This window comes from Canis lupus, chromosome 4 (genome assembly GCF_048164855.1).
Source record: "Canis lupus baileyi chromosome 4, mCanLup2.hap1, whole genome shotgun sequence".
Taxonomy (NCBI): Eukaryota; Metazoa; Chordata; class Mammalia; order Carnivora; family Canidae; genus Canis; species Canis lupus.
Genome location: NC_132841.1, coordinates 30,250,501 through 30,275,201, shown reverse-complemented (window position 1 = coordinate 30,275,201; position 24,701 = coordinate 30,250,501). Strand labels below are relative to the sequence as shown.

The window sequence follows — 24,701 nt, the reverse complement described above, 5'->3', positions numbered from 1 at the left end:
TTTTTTTTATACTTGCAACTCCTTTCTCTGTCCCTTTGAGATGTCTGTGCATCTCCTGAAATGCAAGAGTGTCTGTCTGTCCCAAAGACCTGAGAGTCATCCCTTTGCAGCACAACCATCAAGGCACAGGACTGCACCTCTCGGTCTCTGGGGGCGGGGGGCAGAAGCCTAACCTGGCAAGCTAGCCAGCTAGCAGAGACCAGCCTGTCACCTTGACCAGCCCTCACCACCCACTTTCGGTAATTTTCCACTTCTCTGACTCTGCTCAAGGCATCGTTGGTCTCCTGCCCCCCTCCCTCTTTAAAGTTCCAGTAACCTCTGCACAGAGCCCCGCCGAGCTCAGTCCCAGATGGAGGCCTCTCCCCCCCTGCAGTGGTCACTGGATAAATCTGTCTTTCCTGCCTTTAACGAGCGTCCAGCTTCTCTTTAACTGTCTCCATCTTAACAAGATTCTTAGGCCCTTTGCATGTACAGGAAAGTCTGAGAAGCATTGTGTCATGCTCATCATTCCCCCAATGACTTTTTTTCCTAAAGATTTTTTTTTAATTTATTTATTCATGAGAGACACAGAGAGAGAGGCAGAGACCCAGGCCGAGGGAGAAGCAGGGTCCCTGCGGGGAGCCTGATGTGGGACTCGATCCTGGGGTCCCTGGGGTCCCACCCTGAGCCCGAGGCAGGCGCTAAGCCGCCAAGCCCCTGGGCGCCCCTCCCTCACAGCCTCCGATGAGCAGCCCTGAATGAGCAGTAGGCAGGAATCACGATGCCCCTTCTGCTGAGGCTGGAGCCCCGCCGGCACACGGTTCCACGGAACGGACTGGGTCACGATGTCGGGTCACGATGCGGCACTAACTGGAGAGAGGAGCCCCCAGCCCAGCGGGGCCCAGCAGCCACAGCACATGGCGGGGAAGGAGCGGGCCTGTCCTCACGCCCCATCCCCGCCGTGTCCTTGCAGGCTCTACTCTTCCTTAGTTGCAAGAGAACCGTTTTTGCAAGCATTTTGTAGGCACCAGCGAATTCCGATCCGAATGTCTGGAGTCCCGGGGAGCACAGCCACCGACCCACTCGGAGACAGAGGGGGCCTGTCTCAAAGTCCGCAGAACCCAGGCCTCCGCACTGCACTCATTGCTGCTGCTCTCCTTCCAGCCCCACCTCCCACTGTCCCCACCCTTGCTTCCCTTCCCCTCCTGCTGCTCTGCTCCCCGCTTCTCTGGCCTCCCATCCCCAGGGCAGAGCCCCCGCTTCGGGCTCAGACTTACATGTGGGACAAAACTTCAAACGTAACACGTAAGTGAATTAGATTATATTTCACCCTCTGTGTCCCTTCTGCTCATTCACCTCACATCGGGCTGAAAGACTATCAGTAGGAAAGTCGCTACCAACCTTAAACAGCAGTCATTCCCCCAGGGAGACCGCAAGATCACCAACACCAAGGGCAGGATGAGGTTACCCGGGCACCTGCAGGCCTCGGAGAGCGTGAGCTCGGGAGATCCCCCGCCGCTACCCCTCCCTCATACACACGGAGAAAGCTGCTTTTTCATGCTCAGCGTCTTTGGCACCAGTGATTTAAATTCAGCCATCGTTACAGTAAATATTTTTATTGTTAAGTTTTATCAGAAAAACTTGAATTACAGGCAGTTTATGGGACATTTTATTAGAGCCAGAGATGATCACTTCTTCTAGACACACAAACTTCTGAGGTTAGAATGGAAGATTTAAAAAAAAAAAAACAGATTTCACTTTATAATTTACTTTTAGTAAGCCATCAGGAGCCCGCCAATCCTCTGCAAGAATATTACTTTAACGTTGTAGAACGGGTCAGTAGACAACACAAGCCCCTGACCTTCATATCCTGAATCTTCAAGTCCATCACCTCTTCTAAGATTTTTGAAGACATGAAAATAAAAGCCATTTCAAATAGTGGCACTCATACACCATGTACGTTGTAGGGAGGCGCAGCTGTCATGACAAGGCTAAGCCTCCTATTTTCCAGGTTTTAACTGAAACTACCCTCACTGGTTTCTTAGATTCTTCTCAATAATTTTGCCTCATTGGGCCTAAAGAGAGCACAGTATTAATACGTGAATGATCTCTACTGACACGATGGCATGAGCAGGTTTCTAACTCTCTGGGGACATGAGTGGAGACACAACATGTCCCAGGAAACAGGTGAGTGCCCCTGGTTATCCCTGAGCGGGGCGGTTTCACACAATCACTTTGTCTCTGCGGCGGAAGTCTGGGTTTGGATCTTCCTAGCAGCTTCCAGAACAGACACTGGGTTCACTTTGTCTCCAAATTCCTTCTCTCGATGCTCGAGCAGAATGCCCTACAGGGAAACAAGAGGGAACATCAGTCCTCACTCACTCTTGAGTCGCTCGTTCATGGGGCAGACACGGAGCGGCAGCTTGGGCAGCAGGGGCCGGAGATCCGAGCCAGGCCTGGCTCTGCTCCTGAGGGGTTCAGCTCTGGCAGCAGGGCTGGGTCAGGAAGAGGCTACGTCACAAGGGCTGGGCCGTATAAGCAGCACGCCGGGAGCAGACGTCAGGAGTGCCATTGGTGATACGATACCATGGGGCGATCAGGGAAGGCTTCACAGAGGATACAGCAGGGGAGGCAACCACACGAAAGGAAAAGAACACACCAGACGAAGAGCGTTTACGCCAGATGAGCTTCCGGAGAAAAGCCTCAAGGTGTGGAAGTGAATGAAGCTCAGAGGTCACACTCTGACCATCTGCAAAGGGAGACAGAGCCTCTCTTGGGTCTTCCTAAAAAAGTGGAGGCCACTCCTGCTACTGGGAGGCAAAATGCTCTAGGAGAGGATACACCAAAGTACCCCAAAGTGGTAAAAAAAACACAAAATAGTATGTTTGAGATCAGTATCTAGGAATCCTGTGAAAGAGTTCTTTGGCCTAGGACATCAGGGAACTCATCCTAACTAAATAAACATCTAATATATATGTTTGCTGTACCACTATTTATAAAGACTTTTATAAAAACCCCAAAAGTGAGGCCCCTGGGTGGCCCAGTCAGTTAAGCACCTGCCTTCAGCTCAGGTCATGATCCCGGGGTCCAGAGATGGAGCCCCGGGCCGGGCTCCCTGCCCAGTGGGGAGGCTCTTCCCCCTCTTGCTCTGCTCTTCTCCCTGCTTGTGCCCTCTTTCTCTGTCAAATAAATAAGTAAAAATCTTTAAATAAACAAACAGGGGCGCCTGGGTGGCTCAGTGGTTGAGCATCTGCCTTCAGCTCAGGTCGTGATCCCAGGCTCCCGGGATCGAGTCCCACGTCGGGCTCCCTGCATGGAGCCTGCTTCTCCCTCTGCCTGTGTCTCTGCCTCTCTCTGTGTGTCTCTCATGAATATATAAAGTCTTTAAAAAGAAAAAAGAAAAGAAAAAAAAAGCAGCATCCTGACATTAAAAACACTGAGGAAGAACATATAATGACATAGGAGATGTTCATGAAAACTGTTAAATGAAAAACAGAATCTAATTTACTAAGATCCCATTTTCTAAGAAGACAGAAGGCTTCTCAGCTGAGCTGTTCTGTTCCAGTGGGTTGTGCGTGGTGGCTGAGCTAATAGAATGGCTCTCCTCACCTTCTACCATTGCATTTCCAAATGTTCTATGTTGAAACACATTACTTCTTTAAAGTAAGTGTGCTTTAAAGATTATTATTACAAGGACACCTGGGAGGCTTAGTCAGTTAAGCAACTGCCTTAGTCTCGGGTCATGATCTCGGGGTCCTGGCATCGAGCCTTGCTTTGCATCAGGCTCCCTGCACAGCAGGGAGTCGGCTTCTCCCTCTGCCCTCCACCTCTGCTGGCTCATCTCGTCTCTTTCTCTCTCAAATAAATAGATACACCCTTTAAAAAATAAAAATACAGATTACTATTACAAACGGAATCGCCACTGGGTGGCAGCTGGCTCAGAGGGACTGCAAAACCTCTGCTCTCCATAAACACGGAGGCAAGTACTGAAGCTCAGCCAGCCCGGTCCACCCTCCACCAGGAGAAAGGAGGCAGCACTCCAGGGAGCACTAACAGAGCCAAACAGCACACCTAGCAACACCAGGACTGTGCCAGCGAGGCTTGGGGGGCCTGTGAGTACCAGATGCGTCACTGCCAGGCTGCCAGGTGAGCTATGCCCTGCCCTGGAGGCTGAGGGAAGGCCGAGGTAGGGAGGAGGAAGGAATCCCGTACGCTAGAGCCAGAAGAGGCTGAGTGATTGATCCTCACAGGGAGTGGCCTGCCCAAGTGCAAGGGCATCTGGAAGGGGTCTCTGGGAACTGTCTCTGAAGAGAGGCTATGGGCAAGGGAAGCGTGGGGTCTCTGGCGCAGTCATATCTCAGCTCCTGAGTCCATCTCCACTGTACCACTTAGCAGCTGTTTATCTGCTGGCTGAGTTATTTCGTATCATTCACAATTCATTTCCTTACACGCAGATGGGAATAAAAATACCTAACATCCTAGATGGGTTAGGAAGTGAGGAAGATAGGAGATCACGCATTTGAGGACCCAGAACAAGGCAGGCCCTCGCTGGCAGCCATCGTCACTAAGACATTTTGATGTATTTACCAGAAAGGAAGCAACCAGGTTTGTTCTACAGACACCAACCCATGCTAGATCCTAACACAGCAGAGCAACAGCAGTGACCGAGGCTCGGAAGGAAGGGACGAGAAGTACAGCTTCAAACTGAAAGACTTCTAATCCTGTTAACTTGTATTCCTCCCCAGTTGAGAAGAGCCTGCAATCGTTAACGTTGGCAGGGAGCTCCACTACTGTCACGATAGAGGACAGGCATGACTGTCATGCCCAAAGTTGATAGAGACAGGACTAGAAGTCAGGCTGTGAGGGTCAAGGTCCTGCTGGGCCCTGTGCATCCTCACCCCAGCCCTGCTCTGTGTCCAACTGGCATGTGCGGGTACTGCCTCCCAGCACAGGGCAGTGCCCCCAGCTCCAGGCTGCCCAGTCTGACATGGAGCATCCACCCCCTTGCCTCCTGGGCCCACAGGGTCCCTGTGTGACTCTGGGCCCTCAGAGCCAGGGCCCCGAGCACCCTGTCTGCAGAGAAGCCTGTTACCTCTCGGGGAGAGGGACCCCGCAGGGAAAAGTACTGCCTACAAAACTCCCAGGCCATCTAGGGATGCGACTGATGAGTGGGAGGTGGCCTGTGAGCAGGTGTGTGATAAACGGTAATTCCCCTCCCTTCCCCTTCCACATGTTTCCTGGCTTTCTGGACAGAAGACCGTAAGCCTCCAAGTAGGGAAGGTCACCCCTCCCCCCATACCGGGGTCTTGTGCCCCCAGACGCAGACACCCACAGATCCACACATGAACACGAGGAACTTACCTGTTTTCCTGGTCCCACCACAAACACTCCCCCGAGGATGAAGCCTTCCCCTTCCAGGTTTCCAGAAAAGCCTCCGTTCCGGGCCCGGAAGAAGTTGTACCACACACCCAGGCGGACAAATCCCATAAACATCATCTTCCGCCTTTGGGGACCGTAGAACTTTTTCTGTAGGAGCAAGAAACACCGGAGCCCCATTGAGCCACCTGTATGCCTGCCTCCCCAAGGAGGCCAGGTCTCCCAGGAGGGCGTTCGTTCTCAAAGACCCACAGCTGCTGTCTCGTGTCTTCCCCCAACCTAGCCCCCACACACAGCTCCCATTCAGGAGCACTCTCTGCTGCCCGGGGAATGAGAAGCTTGCGGGCAGCTTCTGACCTCAGGGCAGGCCCGCACTCAGGGACGGATATGCAGCTAACTCCAGCTCTAACCCCTTGCTAGGGACCCACAGGGCTCTTGGCCCAACAGGCTGGTAGCAGTCCGGCATCCTGCGCAGGAGGAGAGGGGAGAGAAATACACCCACGGAGAAGGGACGGGGGCCCGTGCTGGTCCCCACCCACATGGTTGAGAACCCAGTGGGGCCTCGGCAATCTCCTCGGCTCCCAGGCCCAGATGACAGCTCAGGAAGGGCTCCAGTACCAACCGAGAGGACACCTTCCAAGTGTCCCAGCACGCTTGGCCCAGGGACCGGGGAGCCCTGGCTGGGTATGTCAGCTGCAGGCCAGACATACCCTGGGCCAGCGAGCTCTCTGCCCCTGAGCACGATGCCCGCCAGTCTGTGACAACAGGCTCACAGCACACCCACCTTTTCATCCAGGAAGATCTCCCCTTTGAAATACGGCTGGAAGTCCTGCACTTCAGTCCTGATCTGCTCCTTCACCACAGCGTACAGGGGGACTCCCAGCTCATCCAACTTGGGCTTCAGGGAAGACAGGTCCGCAGCCTCCTGCAGAAAACAGGCAACTTGGGAGTCCTGTGCTGCTGCCACCAGCCAATACCCGCTTCCCTACAGGCCCCGCGTGGGCTGGCACTGGACGCCAAAGAACAAAAGCAACAGGATGCCCAACACAGCAAAGGCCTGTGTGGCTCAGCACTAGGTCTCAGGTGCAGGGTGTCCGGTCCCCTCCTCAGCCCAGGCCTCTTATTTTCTCCATGAGGGAACGCAGAGGCAAGGCTCCGAGGATGGGTGTCCTGACCATGGCCTGGGGCGCATCCAGTCACAGAAAGACTGCACCCCATCGTGGTCCTGCACTTGTAGCCACGACACCCTGCCCCTGCTTTAGACTGAACCAGAACCAGCACAGCCGGGGAGGCTGAGCCAGTAGCTGCCTCCAGGCCTTCGCTCAGCCGGCTCCCCACGGCATCCCCCACCCCACGACAACCTTCCTTGTTCTCCCGCTCAAATCCCACCCTCTAGAAAGGGGTCCCTGTTCTGAAAGTTCTCCTGGGCTAGTCCACCCTGGAGGAAAGCTCCAAATCTCTCTGTGCCTATCCAATCTTTCTGCGTGGAGACTTTCCCGGAACGGAGTCTGTGTGTGACCACCAAGCTGAGTACAGTCACTTAAGTTCCCAAGGGTGTCTATCTCATAGACACTGCATTCTCCAAGTCCTGTTGCCCTCCGTGCCTCGCACATGGCTGGATACGTGGAACCTACTACATACCAGGCGGACAGATGTGAAGGTGAAGGTGGGCAGTGTGGAGAATAGCCGAATTGAGAAATCCAGACATCGCTGGCACTCATGAGTTACACGCTGACAGAGAAAGGAAACTACACGTGACGTGGCAAGGCTGCACCTTTCAGAACAGATTCTTCACGTCTGGGGTCGAGATGAGATAGCAGCCCACTTGCCTCCAAAAGAAGTATGTCGCTGTACGGGAGCAGCTACATTTAATATTTTGTTTATTTTCTATGACGCAGGATCCCTTATGATGCACTTACCGAGAGCCTCAGTGAGTGGCAAGCTCTGCCCCACAGCAGAGAGAACTAGATGTCTGCTGTGGCCAAAGGCCACCTGTGTGTGGGAAGAAAGGACTAACTCCCTGGTCCAGGGCTCTGTACTCTGCTGCGTCACTATACAAAGCCATGGAGTGGAAACCCAGTCCTACGCCTCTGGTCTGGGCCGCGAAAATAACACAGACCACCCTCCACCACGCAGTTTTCACAAAACGTCCTGCCAGGCAGAGACCAGGGCACAGGCCGGCAGGTTGTAATTAGGGAGGGCAGCTGCTCTTGGGCTCTCGTGGGTTTAACCGGCCTAGGGAAATCTGGTCACAACAGGCTTCCATGTTGGTATTTGAAGGCCTCACAGACTTTGAACCAAGAGCCCTGAGTTTTTAGACTTCCCTTGCCATGGCAGGTGGAATAATACTGTCTCAGGCTACCCACACCCTAACCACGGGAAGCTGTGAGTCTGTTTTGTTACAGCGCCAGGGGAAACTAAGGCAGCAGATGGTTGCTAACCGACTGATCTTAAAGGGGATGATCCTGTATTATCTGGGTCCTTAACCACGGGTCCTTAAATGTGCAAGAGGGAAGCCGGAGTCAGTGACATGGTGATGCAGTGTGAGAAAGACTGGACTCATCACTGGCTGTAAAAACGGAGGAAGGGGCCGTGAGCCAAGGAACGTAGGTGCCACAACAAGTGGAGAGGAAAGGAAATCACTTATCTCCTGGAGCCTCCAGAAGGAATGCAGCCCTGCTGACACCTTGATTTTAGCCCAATGAGACCAATTTCAAAATTCTGACCCCTAGAAGTGTAAGCTAATAAATCTGTTAAAAGCCATCAAGTTTGTGATCATTTGTTAGAGCAGCAACTGGAAATTAACTGGAAATCAACATGCCGCCCCACGGCACTGTGGTTTGATGCCGCCCCTGCACCTCCGTACCTCCATTTCTTCCCCTGTAAAAAAAAAAAAGCCATATTTTCCAGGGATATGCGAGGGAGACACAGGCGCTGAAGTGCCCTGAAGGGAGGACCCTCTCTGTCAGCCAGCCACACAAGCAGGGGAGAGATCACAAGGCTGAAAGGAATGCCCCCAGGCTCAGCAAGGACAACCAAGGGAGGCGGATGACTATGTAGACAGGGCCAACGCCACCACTTGAGAAGCAGTGCTATCTCATTCCCAGTTCTCCCTCAGCCAGGGCAGATTGCGGAATCTAAGTCTGCCATTGACTGTGTGACCCGGGCAGGTCACCAAACCACCCTGGCCTTCAGGTTATCCCACTGTAAAGTGACAAGGCTGGACCCTTCATGAGCTTCCTCACTGAACAGGTGACGGCTGTCTGGTAACGATCCAGACTCTGCGTTTCAGTAAGCAGGGGCCTGTGCTGAGCATGAGGAACACGGAATCAGGTCTGGTCCCCACCCCGGATTAAATGGGGAGCCGGCCCTGGACACAGACAGTCCATCAGAGTGCGAGGGCCTGAGAGCGCCAAACAGAGTCAAGAACGTGTGCTAACCCCAGGATGCGGCTAGTTGTTAAATGAATACAAACAGGGTATAAGTCAAAAGAAATAATCTAGAGCAAATAACCGTGCTGATCGAAGGTCAGAGTAGGTCCACAGGCCATTGGTCCCGGCTGGGAACGTGTTGGCCCCACTTGCTAGGATCGTTTTCTCTGAAAGGATCTTTGATGTACTCACCTCTCGACAGAGGAAACAGCCGGGCCTGCGCACAGCCATAATCACAGCTCCATTCTTTTCCCAGAGCTCCTTTGCTTTGAAAGTCCTTGGTTCTGGGGAGAAAAAGCAACTTAATACTCTCTCCTCCTGGCCCAGCCTCCCCTCAACCATGAGGCAGCTCATAAATGGCACCAGCCTAGCAGAGGACTTGGAAACAGGAAACAGGAACTAGTCATAGTCACCCTTCAGAAGAAAATGAACACAGTGTAAGGATCCTACTGTATACCCAAAAGGGCCCTCCCCCATTGAAATCTATTGGCAAACTTGAACATCCCAAACTGGAACATTTCTGAAAAAATGGCAAATTCCTTTGCTGGTATCAGTGGACACTGTAATGATGCTTTCAGGCAGATACATGGCCAAAACCTGAAAGAGATCCTGCACTTTGATCAAAAACACCCTTAACTTTTATTTATTTTTTTATACCCCTAACTTTAAAAAAAAAGTATTCTAAATAAATAAATAAATAAATAGATAAATAAATAAAAGTATTCAATGGGAATAAGTTAACAAATTTTTATGAAAAAAAAATTTTTTTTTAGATTTTATTTTTAAGTAATCTCTACATCCAACATGGGGCTTGAACTTACAATCCTGAGATCAAGAGTCACATGCTCCACCGACTGATCCAGCCAGGGACCCCAAATCGATTCTTTTTTTTTTTTTTTAAAGTAGAGCTTGAAGTCATGACCCTGAGATCAAGACCTGAGCTGAGATGGAGTCGAACACTTAACCGACTGAGCCCACCAGGGGTCCCCTTACAAAAACAATTTTTGATCTAAATATGTTAACTGCGCTATTTACAGAGAGGATAGAGGATGCCCAACATGGCAATGCCTCAGGGCAGTACGGTTCTGCACCTCAAGCCAGGCCGTGGTCAGACAGGGCCTGCATCTGGCGGGCTGGTCTTGGAGACACACCAGCTCCTCCCCAAACCTCAGTTTCCTGATTCGTAAGTGTAAACAGCTGGCAGCTCCACTGTGACTGCAGGGGGCATCAAGGGATGGGTAGAGGAGTGCCCCCCGCGGTGTCGGCTAACACAGAGTTTGCGAGGGCTCGGCAAGTACTGACTCCTACCGTCTTAGCATTTCTCGGAGGAAGCTGTGTTCCTGTGGGATGCTACATGGAAAAAAAAGGAGCAGGCTGGGTCCTGTGATCGAATGAGACCAGGAAACCCTGGGATGAACACAGCCAAACGGGGGTCCCTCCACAGGGCTTCTTCGTCCTCCAGAAGGTGACCTAAGCCCTCATTCTGTGGTCACAGTCCCTGCCTGCCCTTGACAATCAGCTTCCTCAGTTACAGAACAGGTGATGATGGCCTCCCTTGGAGGGGCCAACCTGGAGGCCCCTTGGGTCAGTGAGCCCCAAGTTTCATCAAACTCATGCCAACTCTATCCGCACCACTGGCATCCCTGAGCTACCAATGCCACGAGCACACAGTGGGGCAGCAGAGGAACCACATGCAAACCTGTGGCTCTCAGGTGTCCACCAGGGACTCCAGGTGGGCTCCCCAAGAGGGAGACAGGTAGGTCCATTCTCAAAGTGTGACCTTGTGCTCCCCACCCCGCCGCGTGTGTGCGGCAGCACAGGTGAGGAGGGCTGCCCAAGGCTGTACCGGTAACAACCCAGACACTGCACTTCGGTAAGCAGGGGCCTGTGCTGAGCATCAGGAACGTGGAATTGCATACAGTGATTCTCAAACGTAATGGACCCAAGAGCTCCCTTTTTATGAAGATCCAGGAAACAACAGCAGATAGTGAAAAATGCTTTTGATAAGAGAAAGCTAAGTGTAAGATACCGTGTCCAACAAGATCACAACTGCATACTGTGTACACATGGAAAGGAATGTGCAAAAATAAAAATGAGTGCTGTGTCCGGGTAACGGGCTTATCAGTAATTTAAAAGATGTTATCAAATCTTTCCTAATGTTGTTATAGTGCCTTCTCAATTAAAAAAGAGAGAGAGAGAGAGAGAGAGGGACCTTTTATAAGGAAAACAATGAGTAAGTCTGCATCCCGGCACCTTGGAAAAGTACTGAGGCCCGTGGGATCACTGCTTACCCTTCTCCAGGGTTTTCAGGTCTATGTCTTCCAGATACTCCAGCGTCGCCTTCTGGGACTTAGACAGAAACACGTCTGTGTTGGCCAGGAGCAGGGCCAAGGCAGCCGCCCCCAAGGCCCCCGCGCCAATGGACCACATGCCCACGCTGAAGAAACTCGGATCCTGGAGGAAAGACATTTCTGGAGATTGAGAGGAAGGAAGATGATGTTACTGCTTCCACGTTGAAAGAGCTGGAGTCTGGTCTCCGTGCAAGTCTCTGGCTGGGCAGCCGAGCAGGAGCCCAGAGGCAAAGGACGGGCGCAGGGGCGTCAGAGACGGGGCCGGACCAGGGCATCTGAGCACCTGCCACTGCAAGAGCTTGGGGTTATAACAGACACGCGGAGGCTCCTGCCCCGAGGAGCTCGCACACGCATCTGAAGTGAGAACAGAGAAACGACAGCCCCCTGAGCCGCCCGGCCCGCCGTCCGTTCTCCTGTGCCCAAGGCCGGGGCTCCAGCTCTGTGGTGTGTCCACGCCAGGTCCCCTGGAGGCAGCCTCCTTCCCTTCCCCTCCCTGTCAGTGGCTGCTTTTCCTTCATAGTCCGGGAGTCTCTGCTATCACCCCCCTTGGGGACAGGCAGCTTTCTCTTCTTTGATCAAAAAAGCACTCAGAACACCAATCACACTGTTTTGTTACCTTATCCTTCTTCCTCTTCCGATTACAACTCTCCTCCCATACCCTTCCTTCAGCTCCCAGACAGTGCCCAGCAGGCCCTCACTGGTGGGTGGGAGGGAGGGCAGGCAATCTCAGTACTTCCTTGCAACTGAGAATAGCTTTATATTTCATTCATTACACAAATAAAATAGACTCATATTGAAAATAAAACAAAGGTCAAAAAAGAAGCAATACCGGGCAACCCCAGTGACCCAGTGGTTTAGTGCTGCCTTCAGCCCAGGGCGTGATCCTGGAGTCCCGGGATCAAGTCCCATGTCAGGCTCCCTGCATGGAGCCTGCTTCTCCCTCTGCCTGCGTCTCTGCTTCTCTCTCTCTCTCTCCATGTCTGTCATGAATAAATAAGTAAAATCTTAAAAAAAAAAAAAAAAAGCAATATCTAAAACCAGAGTCAGTGAGAAAGTAAACCACCCCAAGTGTCTACCAGCTATTGAACGACACAGGTGAACAGCGGTGCCCACCACTGAACACCAGTGTCTAATCTGATGTGCCCCCTGCCATGGCAAGAACTACACAGCTGTCTGTCGAACATAGGGGAGTGGACAAGAGCAGGCGTTACGTAGGAGAGAGCACGCTGCTGGGTATCTGGCACGAGGTGGCTGCGTGGGTCATGGGGCTCTGCAACTCAAATGGGGTTCCAGGCGGGTCCCACAGAGCCCAGCCTTGCTCCAGCTCATTCCTGGGGGCCTCCCTAAGGCTTCCTCTGGTTGGGAAGCCTCGTGCTTCTGAGCGGGAGCTCCTCGAAGCAGCACACCCCTCAGACAGCAGCAGGTACCCCACCTGGCCCTCCTCCTCCTGGCAACTATTGAAAATACCTGTCCCCATGGCCCTCCAGCCAGCCTAGGGTCTTATACCGGAGCCTTCCTTCCTAAGTACCAGCATGACTGCGTGTGGAGATCACTGGGTACAGACCCGGTGTGTAGGTGTGTGGCACACCTAACCAGACATGTGTCCCCTACAGCACTCAGCTGGGGAGAAGATTTCTCCAGGGGATTACGCAAAGGCCCAGAAATCCACATGCCACTGCCAGAGGATGGGCTTTGAGAGATCCTCCACCATAAGGTGGGGCTGGGAGTACCTGGTGGTAAGGACTTTGGGAAGAGAGGGCAGGCCAGGCTTATGTGGGGCCAGCGTGAAAAACTGGAATTTGAGTTAAGAAATAAAAGAAATGGCCCCCCAGGCAGGGAGGCAGGGAGGAGGAAGGACCACATGCAAAGAGCACCACAGAAAGGAATCTGGCATCTGCACGCTAGGGAAGGGGAGAAGCGGAGGCTGGTGTGTGCTGCCAAGAGGGACTGGACTGGAAGTTTCTCGCAGCCTCACTTCTGCCGGCCCAGCAGCATGGGCATCGCATCGAGGTGCAGATCTCAGGCCTGCCCTCGGACGAGCGAATCATCGGCTGCCTTTCAATCGGACCAGGCAGGCAGTTCACAGGCACACGAAGCCTGAGAAGCACAGTCTCAGCACAGAATCCAGGACTTTCCACTTGGGTGGCAGGAAGCCAAGTACAGGCTGGCTCCCTTCTCCCAGCTCCCCGCGGCGGGTGGCGGGGCTCACGGGGGACACAGCTCCTGCCTCCTCCCCGAACGGCCCGCCTCGCCCGTCCCACCCCCCAGACCCGGGCGGCCCCACCAGAAGGCTTCCTGGGACTCTGCCCGCCTCGCCGCCGCCAGCCATGGCACTGCCCACAGGCCCCACACGAGACACGGACCTACGGGCTCTGACTCAGTTCCCCTGGACTCTGCCCCTCAGTTCGTCTCGGAACTGCCGGGCCCACACCTGCCAGCGTGGGACACAGTGGGCACCTGGAACTCAATGGAACTGAATGATGAGGACGATGACTCATGGAGAGCCCAAGTTCTTGGGCCAAGTGGGAAAGAACCTTCCAAGGTCGGCTTCCAGTTCTTTTGTGAAACAAAGTTACACATTACTGGATTAGAATTCACAGAACAATTAGGGGCATTCATGGCTCTCACCCGCGTGCTGTCAACAGGAGATCCCCCAGAGCCTGGAACAATTGCTACACCTTCACTGCAACCCAAACACGCCTGGATCTCCTACATGTGTGCGTGATTCAGGAGCATACAGCGCGGCCTCTGATCACAGATCTGATCATGTTTCTGTGGCAGCACACAAAGACCAGCTTACGCCTACCCTACCCGACACAAGGGCTCGCCTCACCTCCTGAAACACTTGGGTGCGTTGCAGGAAGTCCATAGAGCCTCGCACTCCGCTCCACGTCCTCCCAACACACCACGGCTGCTCTTACCGGCCAACAGGCTCCATCTTCCCACCAACAGCCTGTTAGCCTGTCTGCTCGTGACTCAGGGAACAGGACTCAATGAGACTCAACATTTATTTCCCATCATTGATTCAGCACCAACCTGTTCAATAAATGGCAATCTGGGAGGACGTACAACGGAATGATACCCAATCCTCAAGGACACACAGGCCTAGAGCACAAAGAATAGAAATTCAAGTGGAAAGGGAAGCCACCTTGGGCTGGGTATGAACACAAAGCTGTAGGGGTGAAAGCCAGCTCCATCTGATCTGGAAGCACCCAGAAGGAAGTGGCTCTGGGGCTGCTGTGGGACTCAGGGGCTGAATGGAAGGCCTAGGCCTCGCCTGGGCTGAGTAAGCCTGGGGAACACCAGGCTGGCTGGGGGTGGACATCAGTGCTCAAGGCACCAGGAGATTGCAAGCTTCCATGTCCCAAGGGCCCCCCAAGCCCTTACCTCAAGTTTAAGACAGAATACAAGATGTGGATGTGGCTTACCACCCCACCCCACCTCGAGCTGTGACCCAGGAGCATGGACTTCACTCTCAGGCCCAACAGCACTAAGAGGTGAGAGCGGTATTAGCTCCAGGGGTGAGTCAGGCCTCCCCGTGAACGTGCGCTCCCCGTGGGCCTCTAGCAGCTGGCTCTTCTGCTGGGGTTAGCGGTGAAAACTGACCCCTGCAAACACCTAGAGAATGTGCAGGTCCAGCCCCTCAGCCAAGCCTCCCTGAGCTACGAAGCGATTCCCATCCTGGCACGTCTTGGAGCATGGACCGCTGCAAACGCTGCAGAGCGAGACTGACCGAGGATCCTGGATCACAGCTCTTCCCACGACAAAGAGAGAGGGGAGGGGAGGGGAGGGGAGAGGAGGGGAGGGGGCCTCACTCCCTCAACAGAACAAAGCATGTCCACATGGGCCTCTAAGCTACTGGGGGAAATAGGGAAGCCAGTAAATTAGCATCTATTTGGTGTCACTTGACACTCAGGGCCTAATTTCATTCACACAACAGTCTTTGATGCAGGTATTACCCTGTTTTGCAGTTGACAGCACAGAATTCAGAGTTCAGGACTTTCTCCAGAAAGAGAGGGCCAGCAAGCAGCAGTACTGTGGCCTGGACCCAGATCACTAGGGTTCTGCAGCCACACTTCTACTACTGCCGTACCTTGCCACCCCGCGCATTCATTTGTGGGTTTCTGGGGGGTCAAGGGGGATGATCCCCTCTGTCTTAAAGAGCATTAAAACAGACTGACTTGTTTTCCCAGTCATCAAATACAGCCAAACTGTTAAAGGAAATTTACCATATGGCAGATGTCCCTTCTCCGTCCGCCCCCCCATCCTCATCCGTTCAGAAAAAGGTCAATTCTCCGAGAGGCAAGAGCGAAGTCATTTACAGAAGCCAGCCCCCCACCTGACCCGGCTGCAGCCCTCAGTTCCCAATGTGGGGCTTCTCTGGTCTCATCCTCTCCCACAGAAGGTGGTGAAGCGTGATAAGACCACAGGCAGAAACAACAACGGTGGCAGCTCAGAGTGGCCGCTCTGGGGGCTGGGGAGAGAGCATGGTGTTGCAGGGAGAAGACCCAGCTGGGCTCCCTAGGCTATGCTGGGGTGCCCCCCTCTACCAGCCTCATTTTCCTCCACTCCAAAATGACAGGGTGGGACCAACTGAATGCTAAGGCTCCTTCAAGCTCCCCCGGTGCCATCATGTGGGTCTATCACTAAGAGCTCCTTCGGAGTCGCCCCCTTCTTGGGTCCCCATCAGAACTTTCCCAGTCCATTCCAGTTTCCACACTGTCTCTTCCCTGCAGCCTAGAGCTCCCCAAGCCACTCCCCACCACGGTCCCTGATCCCCAACCTGGGCAGTTCAACCCTGGGAGCAGGGCACTCACCATCCACAGCGTCCACACTCGCGCTTCTGCCCACAAAGAGGCTGACCCAGCAGGAGCCTCGGGAGGCAGGCTGCCGGGAGGGCTGGGGGCGGGGCTCTGGAGTCCCGCCTCTGGCCTCAAGCTCTCTCTCTCCCACCATGGGCAGGACCTGGCCACCCAGAAACCCTGGGGCTCCTTCAGCTGTGAACACTCAATCTCCAGAAAACATCGAAATGGACAGCTGCCAAGGCCCCCAGCCCTTCAAATAGCTGAACACAGTTTGAGTCATTTGCAGTCATGCAGACTGTAACATTTATCAAGTGCCAACAGACCTTCCCTGCTAGCCTATCCGGCGCAGATGAACCAAGTGAAGGCCTTAACACGGCCCACGTGCCACGCTGAGAGCAGTGGGACATGTCCCTCTCGCTGCGGCTCATCGCCCCACACCCAAGGAGTCAGCTGGCACCACCCAGGCCCCCCACCTGCGCTATCAGTTCTTTCCCCTCCCTTTGCCTTCCCTTCTTGCTTCCCCGCCTACGCCTACGTGGCTCCCCTCACCCTCACCCTCACCCCTTCCTGAGGACCTCACCTACCTCCAGCTCACCACTCCCACGCCCTGGTATTGACTTCCAGGTTCTGACTGCTGTTCCTGACTCAGAGTTTGCACTTGGGGGTCCTGTAGGTCAGCAACTTTGCACCATGTCCAAAACTGACCTCCACCAGAGTCAGGGTTTCTTCCGGAGTTCCCCAGCCGACCCAGGCATCTGGCTGACCGCTCAAGCTAGAAGCTGAGAGACACCACACTCCTTCTCCCTCGCTGCCCACCTCTAATCAGTCAGGAAGTTCAGTCCATCCCATGAAACATGTTTGCCTCCCGACCCCCGGGTCCCTCGTCAGCCTCCCTGAGCCAGGTGGGCCCAGGCCCCTGTCACTGCGCCGGCCAACTCTGAGAACTACAGAACAGGCTTGGCCCAAGCCAGGGCATCTCCTGCTCGCTCTCCAGGCTGCAGCCAGACTCACGGTACAACACCTTGACCTGCTCGAGTCCTCGCCTTGTTCTGGGCTCTCAGAACTCCTCAGCGGGGCCAACGGGGCCCTTCATAGCTAAGCTGCAGGCCACTGTTCTGACACTCCGTGAGGTGCAAAGACTGTGACGTGTCTTGTTAGGCCTCCCAACTGTTGCTGTGTTGTTTCCTTTGCCCAGGATGCCCCTCCCCGCCATGCAAACCATGTAAAGGCCCCGCACAAGCAACACTCTGTTCTCCAAAGTGTCTTCCTGAAAGCCCCAACTATCAGCTGTTCCCTCACCTCTGATGATAGAGCAGGCATGTGGAAAAACACACACACACACACACACACACACCTCTGCACACCACACAAGCAAATGAACTCCGCATGTTTTAGTTACTGGCACGACTTTGTACACAGTGTGGTAGAGCAATCTGAGGGCAGGGGCTGCTGTCTTATTCACTCGTGCACCCCCAGCACTTAACACAGATCCTGCTAATCAGCAGCCCTTCGAGGTCTAATGAAATTATCTGAACATTATCTTTTAAACTCCATGTTGGAACAGACTTGGAGGCACCCAATTTCAGCTCAGTAGCAGGAAGTAATTTTGCACAGGGCTGGCTTGACCTTAAATAAAACACTCAAGCCTGGGGTTTAGGTGATCTTAGGTTGGGTGCTCGCTCCACTGTTCAATGGCAAGGCAATCTGACATAAGCTATGAAGACACTCTGTAGCGACAGAGGAAGGAACTAGCAGCAAATCTATGAGGTTATCCCGGTTCTGACATCCAAAGACTCTAAAGTACCGCACTGGCTGCAAGTCCAGGGTTCTGACATCCAGAAAGCCTTGGGGGCACCTGCCACCACCGCTCTCCTGCTGGGTGTGCAGTCTCACTCCCTGTTTCCCCAGGACTAATTCCTGCCTGTTCAAGGAGCTGCCTCTGGGCAGGAACTGATAAAGTCTTCATAAAACAAAGTATCAGCACTGGGTGGGATAATTCATGCCTGAAACAAGTAGAGACAGCATCATATTCTATATACAGAGGGTATATCTGCCCAGCCCAGCCCCACCCAGGGAATCCTCCCTCCCCAGAATGAGCTGGCTTGAGACAGGCCAAAAGGAAGAAAGGGGTGCTGAGGAAGGCAAAGGAACCTAAGAGTGCACGTGGGCCTCCTTGCCTCCAGCCCTCAGTGAAGAGGCTGGAGGGACATTTCATCTTCCTTCTTTGCTCTCCTGTCCCCTCTCCTTCCCTTAGAGCTCTGATCGGCCCCTCCGTCACTGAGTAAATGAGGAAACTAAGGCCCAGAGAAGGGGCTGGCTAGTCCAAGGTCACATGACTGTGCTGGGACTCAGGTCTGGGTCTCCCAACCCCCAAACCATGATTATTTATCCTGCATTAGACACTCCTGCAGAAGCTGAAACAGGGCGGGGCGGGGTGTTGTGGGGTCCAAGGTTCAGAAAGACGGGGGTGAGGGGCGGTTCCTGAATTCTGCTCACTGGCCTGAAGAAGGCTGAAAGCAAAATTGCTCCTGAACAGGGCCTGGGAAATCTATCGCTAGAGGGAGCACCAGTCTTTTTCACAGGCCTAGTGCTTTGCAAGCAGCTTACAATGCAAAGCCCATGTTTTTGCCCACTTCGAGCTGAGAGGCCATTCTGCATCTCTCCTCCCCATAGTAACAAGGTCCTGTAACTCCTGGAGGATACAAGGACAGGCTGAAATATGCCAGTTTAGCAGGCTGGTGACCTAGGGCCCCAGGAGCAGTAGAGGATGCATTCCCGCCCACCCTTGTCATCAAGGACCATGGACCTAGCCACATGGAGCCGCAAGCTCTCTCCTACTTGCCTCAGTCTCCAACTTCCTGTTCTGCTCCGTGGGGTGATGGTCTGTCAAGCTCTGGCTCAGCTGTCCTCTCAGATGCCAGAGCCAGGAAGTTCTGAACAGATGCTGAAAGCAGAACAAGAGGACATAATCGGCTACTGAGAAACCGTGAGACAAAGACAAAAATCCTCTCATCAGTGATTGAAGCTACAGAGCCCCCAAAATACGTGGCCATTCTGTCCCTTGCTTGCACAGCCTCCTGACTGGGCTCAGAACACCAGCTCTATCAAGTTCTATGGGTGCTGATGGGAGGGCAAGGGCGGTACCACAAAAGACCCTGGGCTTTGGGATGAAATTCCTGGGTTTCCACTCTTTGAGAGGTCACCTGTCCTTCAGTATCTCCTTCCTAAAAACAAGGGAACTTTAAGGGGTTGTCCAGAAGAATTTACAAGAGCATCATACAACACGATAAAGTACTGCAGGATACTTTGATTTTTTTAGTACTGCAGAATTTGAGGCATGCTCTTTCTCTTCTTTAAGGGGCTCAGATTCACTCATTCTCCGCAGGCAGGTAATTTGAAGAACACAAAACACTGAACAAGTTCTCCAGCTGTGCCACTCTGGCTGTTTTACTGCAGGCCTGCCTCCTGGCTGTACCTCTGGGCCTGGAGGGAACCATGGCTGGTCCCAGGCCCCTCTGGCCTAGCCGTCCACTCTACGAAGCATACTCCCTGCCGTGCCTGTCAACACTGTCTTCCAGACCAACAGCACCAGGGAAGGCAAGGGTACTGTCCAGCTGAAACCTCCTGGGCCAGAGGCCACTGAGCCCAGAGGTGAGGCTGGTTCCCCCAGCCTCTGGACAGTTGTTGCCACACAAGCCTCAGCAGAGGGAGGCTTGGGAGTCTCTCAGCTCCACATTTCACAAAGAGGCAAGAATTTGGCTGGCAGGAGAGCAGTATTCTGAGATACTGACAGAGCCTGGGGTTTCGAGCCCCAGAAATCTAGTTCCTAATCAGTGACACAAGCTGATAAGACAATCATCAGAAATGTCTTCCGTCAGAACATGAGAGACTAACTAACTTCCTTCCTTCCTTCTGTCAGAAAATGAGAGACTTCCTAACTCTGGGAAACGAACTAGGGGTGGTGGAAGGGGAGGTGGGTGTGGGGTGGGGGTGACTGGGTGACGGGCACTGAGGGGGGCACTTGATGGGATGAACACTGGGTGTTATATGTTGGCAAACTGAACACCAATAAAAAATAAATTTGTAAAAAAAGAAAAAAGAAAAAAAAAAAGAAATGTCTTCTGTACTCCTAGGGGACAATGTCTAAGATCTGAACGCAATGGCAAGCCCTTGCACAGGGGGACATGGGAAAAAGTCACACCAGGAATAAAAACCTACATCAAATTCCTACAGGTTGTAGAACCTGGACAAGGCACCATTGTAGAACCTAGACTCATGCACCGAATAGTAGATAAAGAGTACCCGTATCTTTGTGATTACTGGAAAATAGTCAATGGTGAACGATTCCCGAATGACCTTCTACCGAGTTGTAAGAATCAGATTAAAGGTACAGATGGTGCCTGGGTCGTGCAGCTGGTTAAGCAACAGACTCTTGATTTCAGCCCAAGCCCTGATCTTAGGGCTGGGGCCCTAAAGTGGGGTTCCAGCTCTGCACACCAGGCTCCCCTCGCAGAGGGCTTGGGATTCATCCTCTCCCTCCCCCCTTCTAAAAACAAATCTTTTGCAAAAACGTATAGATGGTGCTTTGTAAGCTACCTCACTAAAGCGCAACACAAATACAAGGTATAATTCTTGCTTCTAGATTAGTCAAGCATTGCCCCTAAAATGTAGTCCATAAACAAAATGGTAGCTTTCTGATGACTGGGTGTGCATTCAGAATCCCAATTCTTGGGCTCCAGGACTAAGCGAGAGCAGGAGCATCCAAGCAGGTTCCTAGACAATGTTTTTCAAATAAATCCTAGATGATTCTTTTTAACCATCTGCCAAGTTCAAGGGAAAACACACTGAAATAGAAAACTAAAACTAAATCGAAGTCTAAGAAACTGAACCGCGGAAACAGCATGGTCTTGAAGGAAAAAAGGCCCAGAGTCAGCTGGGTCTGAACCCGGGCCAGCCTCGGGCTCCCTCCACCCCCCCCCTCCCGGGAGCCCGGGGCCTTCACCCTTTTGCTTCCTCTCCTTCACCTCCCTGCACCTGCCACAATCCGGACAGGGTCAGATCTGCGCCTCGTCCATCTTTTCATTCCCAGACTTCAGCACAGGGATTTTACATGCACGCTTGGGACTCTTTCCAAGCCTGGCAGGGGCGTGTCACTTGTAAAAGGAGGGAGCAGGTGCATGTAAGAAAGAGAAAAAGGGACCCTAAGGGAAGGGGGGTAACTGGGTGGAGAGACATCAGAGAGGGAGACAAACCAGGAGAGGCCCCTGACTCCGGGAAACACACAAAGGGTCGCGGAAGGGGGGGCGGGCGGAGGGAGGGGGTGCCTGGGTGCCGGGCACCGAGGAGGGCACGTGATGGGATGAGCACCGGGTGTTATAGGACCTGTTGGCAAATGGGATTTAAATGAAATATTAGAAGAAAAAAAAGGGAGGGAGCAGGTGCCTGAGATTCCGAAGGAACCGTGGCCCCATAAACCCCGACCCCACGGAAGCCGGTCGCGACCTCGGGGGGGCTCACCTGCGGCTGGCCCGCCCGCTCCCCCGGGGCTAGAGCCCGCTCACTCGGGGCCTGGGGACCGGAGGCGGCAGCGGGGCGGGGCGGGGCGGGGCGGGGCTGCGGCGCGGGCCCCCGCTGACCCGGGCGCTGGGGGCGCTGGGGGCCGCCGGGGCCTAGCAGGTGCGGCCGCGCCCCGCGGCTCCGAGGAGCGCGCACCCGGCCCGGCCTCGGTTTCCTCACCTGCGCCGCGGACGTCACGTGCGCGCGTGCACCTCGCCCCGCTCCCCCCGCCCTCCGGGGCCCCGGCGCCCGCAGGCTCCCGCGCCAAGCCCGCCCCGCCCCCGGGGTCCGGCCCCCGCGCCTGCGCCCCTGGGCGCCTCTCCCACGTGACCGGCCCCGCGCCTGGTAGGAGCCCGGCCTCCACGCCACCCAGGCCCCGCCCCCTGTGGGCGGAGCCTCGGCCCCGCCGCCGTCCTGCTGCTGCGGCGCCGCGCCTCTCCCACGTGACCGGCCCCGCGCCTGGTAGGAGCCCCGCCTCCACGCCACCCAGGCCCCGCCCCCTGTGGGCGGAGCCTCGGCCCCGCTGCTGCGGCCCCGCGGCGGGTGCGGCGGGTGCGGCGGGTGCGGGGCTCGCTTTTCCCCCCGCTGACAACCCTCGACCCGCCGCTCGCGCGGTCCCTCGTCGCTTCGTTCAGTCCTCCGTGAGCGGTGACCTTAGGCCCCTGACCCCTTCCGTAGGGGCACTGCCGTCGCTGCCTTCCTTGGATCTGAAAGCACCTGCCCTGGAGCCCTGGGCCCAAGACACCTTTTCAGCTCGGGGATTTTTTGAGCAGGTTTTTTAGGGACTCTTGAGGAATCTTTCCGACAGATGCATTCCGATGAGGGTCCCTTCAAGCTTTAGGGACGAATTCAGAATTGCTAGACCGTAACTCCATTGCACATTCTCTTCACACACACACACCCATCCTGGCCATTGGGCAGAAGATAGGGGGCAGTGGCCTGGAGCGCGCGGTGGCCTGGAGCACACGGTGGACTGCAGCACGCAATGGCCTGGAGCGCGAGGTGGCCTGCAGCACGCGGTGGCCTGGAGCTCGAGGAGGCCTGCAGCGGTGGCCTGGAGCTCGAGGAGGCCTGCAGCGGTGGCCTGGAGTTCGCGGTGGCCTGCAGCACGCGGTGGCCTGCAGCACGCGGTGGCCTGGAGCACGCGGTGGCCTGGAGCACGGGCTCCTGGGATGTTAGTGGACTCCTGGGAGTCTGAGTAACATGGTCTGGTTTGGCCCATACTCCTCTCTCCATTCGCTCATTCTGTACTCCTCATATATTAGGTGTCCACAGTGTTTCATGAAAGCAGGCAATTGGGAGAACACCTTTTCAGAGACAGGAAGAACTGACTCACACATTTAAAATATCACTGGGACAGTGGGGTCAAAAGTCACCGTGTTGAATGGAGTAGCAAAGCGGGTGGACAAGCCCCATCTGCCTGCAGGGTCTTCCCCTCATTCACCTAACGCACCACTGACTGGTGTGCAAAGTTCAAAGGCTTCCCTGATTTATCTTGGCCTCCAACTCAATCTCCAGGTTCTTTGTAAACTTATAGACCTGAAGGGCCAACTCAAAAGTTCTCTCCTTTACCCAGACTGTGAGTTCTTTTGCTCATCTGTGGCACCCCAGAGTCTGGCCCAGGGCCAGCAGCACCAGGACATACTTGGGAAGCGTTATGAAAAAGAGAGTGTTTCTAGATTGGGAGTGAGAAGGATCACTTTAGGGGATCATGCAGCCTTCTTGCAGGAGTAGGTAGATATTTAATTCGAAAGCCTGGAAATGAGGAATCCCTGGGTGGCTCAGTGGTTTAGTGCCTGCCTTCCGCTCAGGGCATGATCCTGGAGTCCCAGGATCGAGTCCCACATCAGGCTGCCTGCATGGAGCCTGCTTCTCCCTCTGCCTGTGTCTCTGCCTCTCTCTCTCTCTCGCTCTGTCTCTCATGAATAAATAAATAAAATATTTAAAAAAAAATATATATATATATATATATTAGAAAGCCCAGAAATATTTGGTATAATTTGGTACAGGGTAGGTATACTCATGAGACAAGACGCACGTTCTCACTCCTACCTCATTCCTCCTCACCCCTTGAGGGGGAGGGGATAAAGGCCCATTATCTCCACCCTGCAATAGGATCATCAACAGTAGGAAGGTTGCAAGGAAGAAGGGCCACTTGGAACAAAACAGGAAGCCATTTCCTTTGGGTCTGGGTCCCCAGAGACCAGCCATTAATGACAGAACTATTCAGGAGTCAGAAGTAGCAGAATCCTGAGGTGGGAATCTCCCTGAGGTTTCAGCTGAGATATAATTAAGAAATGCAAAAAGCCATGATTGTATTTACACTTCTGTAACATTCCAAAGCTCTGAACTTCAAAAGCCAGGCTAGATCTGATAGCTAATTAACACACTCCTGATTTGTCCAAGAAGGCACAGACTGAACTCATTAAAAAACAGTCATCAGACCAGAAGAATAAGTTATGGGCAAGTAGGCACAGGAAAGAAAATTTACAAAGCTCAAGGATTAAAAACAAAAACACCAATCTGCCAAGTTTTAAAGAAAAAAGTAATTCCAGCTTTGTAAAGGCCATAAAATAGCCTAGGTTTTGAATTTAAGGGAGTAGACATCAAGGTTGACTAGCTTTGTGACAACTTCTGTAACTTTGGTATATTGTCCTCCTGACGGGGACTAGGAGAGTGTTTTGTCCTTCACGAACCCCATAGGGAAGGCAGAAAACGTTGCTAGCAGGAAGGAGACGTGGGTAAAGACTTGTGATTCTTACAGCATCGCAACTACTTCTAGATTCAGCTAGCTTCGTCTGCTCACTCAGCAGCAATCCATGCCAGCAGTGTAACACAATTTTTAAAGCTGATTGGTCCTGCAGTCTGTCTGGGCTCTGTGAGAACAGTTTGGGAAGCAGCTAGCATTAAAGTGAAAATAAAGCAAAAAATGGGTGCTTGACTTCATCAGGCCTAAATTCTCATTTTGTGGATACATGAAAGTCTTAGCAAGATCGAGAAATATATGAACCACAACAATGTGCACATATCAGCTGCAAATATCTTTTTACTTGCCAATATCCCTGATTCCCACTCTTTCTAGTTTTTGAAAAGTATATAAATGCCCTACTTCCGCAGTGTGCCTCACACCAAAGCCTTCCATGAGGACATGGAGTCTTCAATAGACATAACCAATGGCTTACCAGGTGGATCAATGACTAACT

At 53.5% G+C, this 24,701-nt stretch overlaps 1 protein-coding gene across 5 annotated transcripts; it reads right to left on the bottom strand.

Moving 5' to 3' along the window:
- Positions 1–1,579: 1,579 nt before the first annotated feature.
- PRXL2A (peroxiredoxin like 2A) lies at positions 1,580–21,734 on the bottom strand. 5 transcript variants are annotated; one of them, XM_072823795.1, is made up of 7 exons: positions 21,679–21,734; positions 18,785–18,886; positions 11,078–11,257; positions 8,979–9,070; positions 6,140–6,280; positions 5,341–5,505; positions 1,580–2,323 (listed from the first exon to the last, which is right to left on the bottom strand). In XM_072823795.1, the coding sequence occupies exons 3-7, from the start codon at positions 11,253–11,255 to the stop codon at positions 2,210–2,212; spliced, it is 690 nt and encodes a 229-aa protein (XP_072679896.1). In that variant the 5' UTR covers positions 11,256–11,257; positions 18,785–18,886; positions 21,679–21,734; the 3' UTR covers positions 1,580–2,209. The 5 variants fall into 5 exon arrangements, with proteins under 5 accessions (XP_072679896.1, XP_072679894.1, XP_072679892.1 ...); XM_072823793.1 differs by lacking the exon at positions 21,679–21,734 and adding an exon at positions 21,460–21,478; XM_072823791.1 differs by lacking the exons at positions 18,785–18,886; positions 21,679–21,734 and adding an exon at positions 15,955–16,107.
- Positions 21,735–24,701: the final 2,967 nt, after the last annotated feature.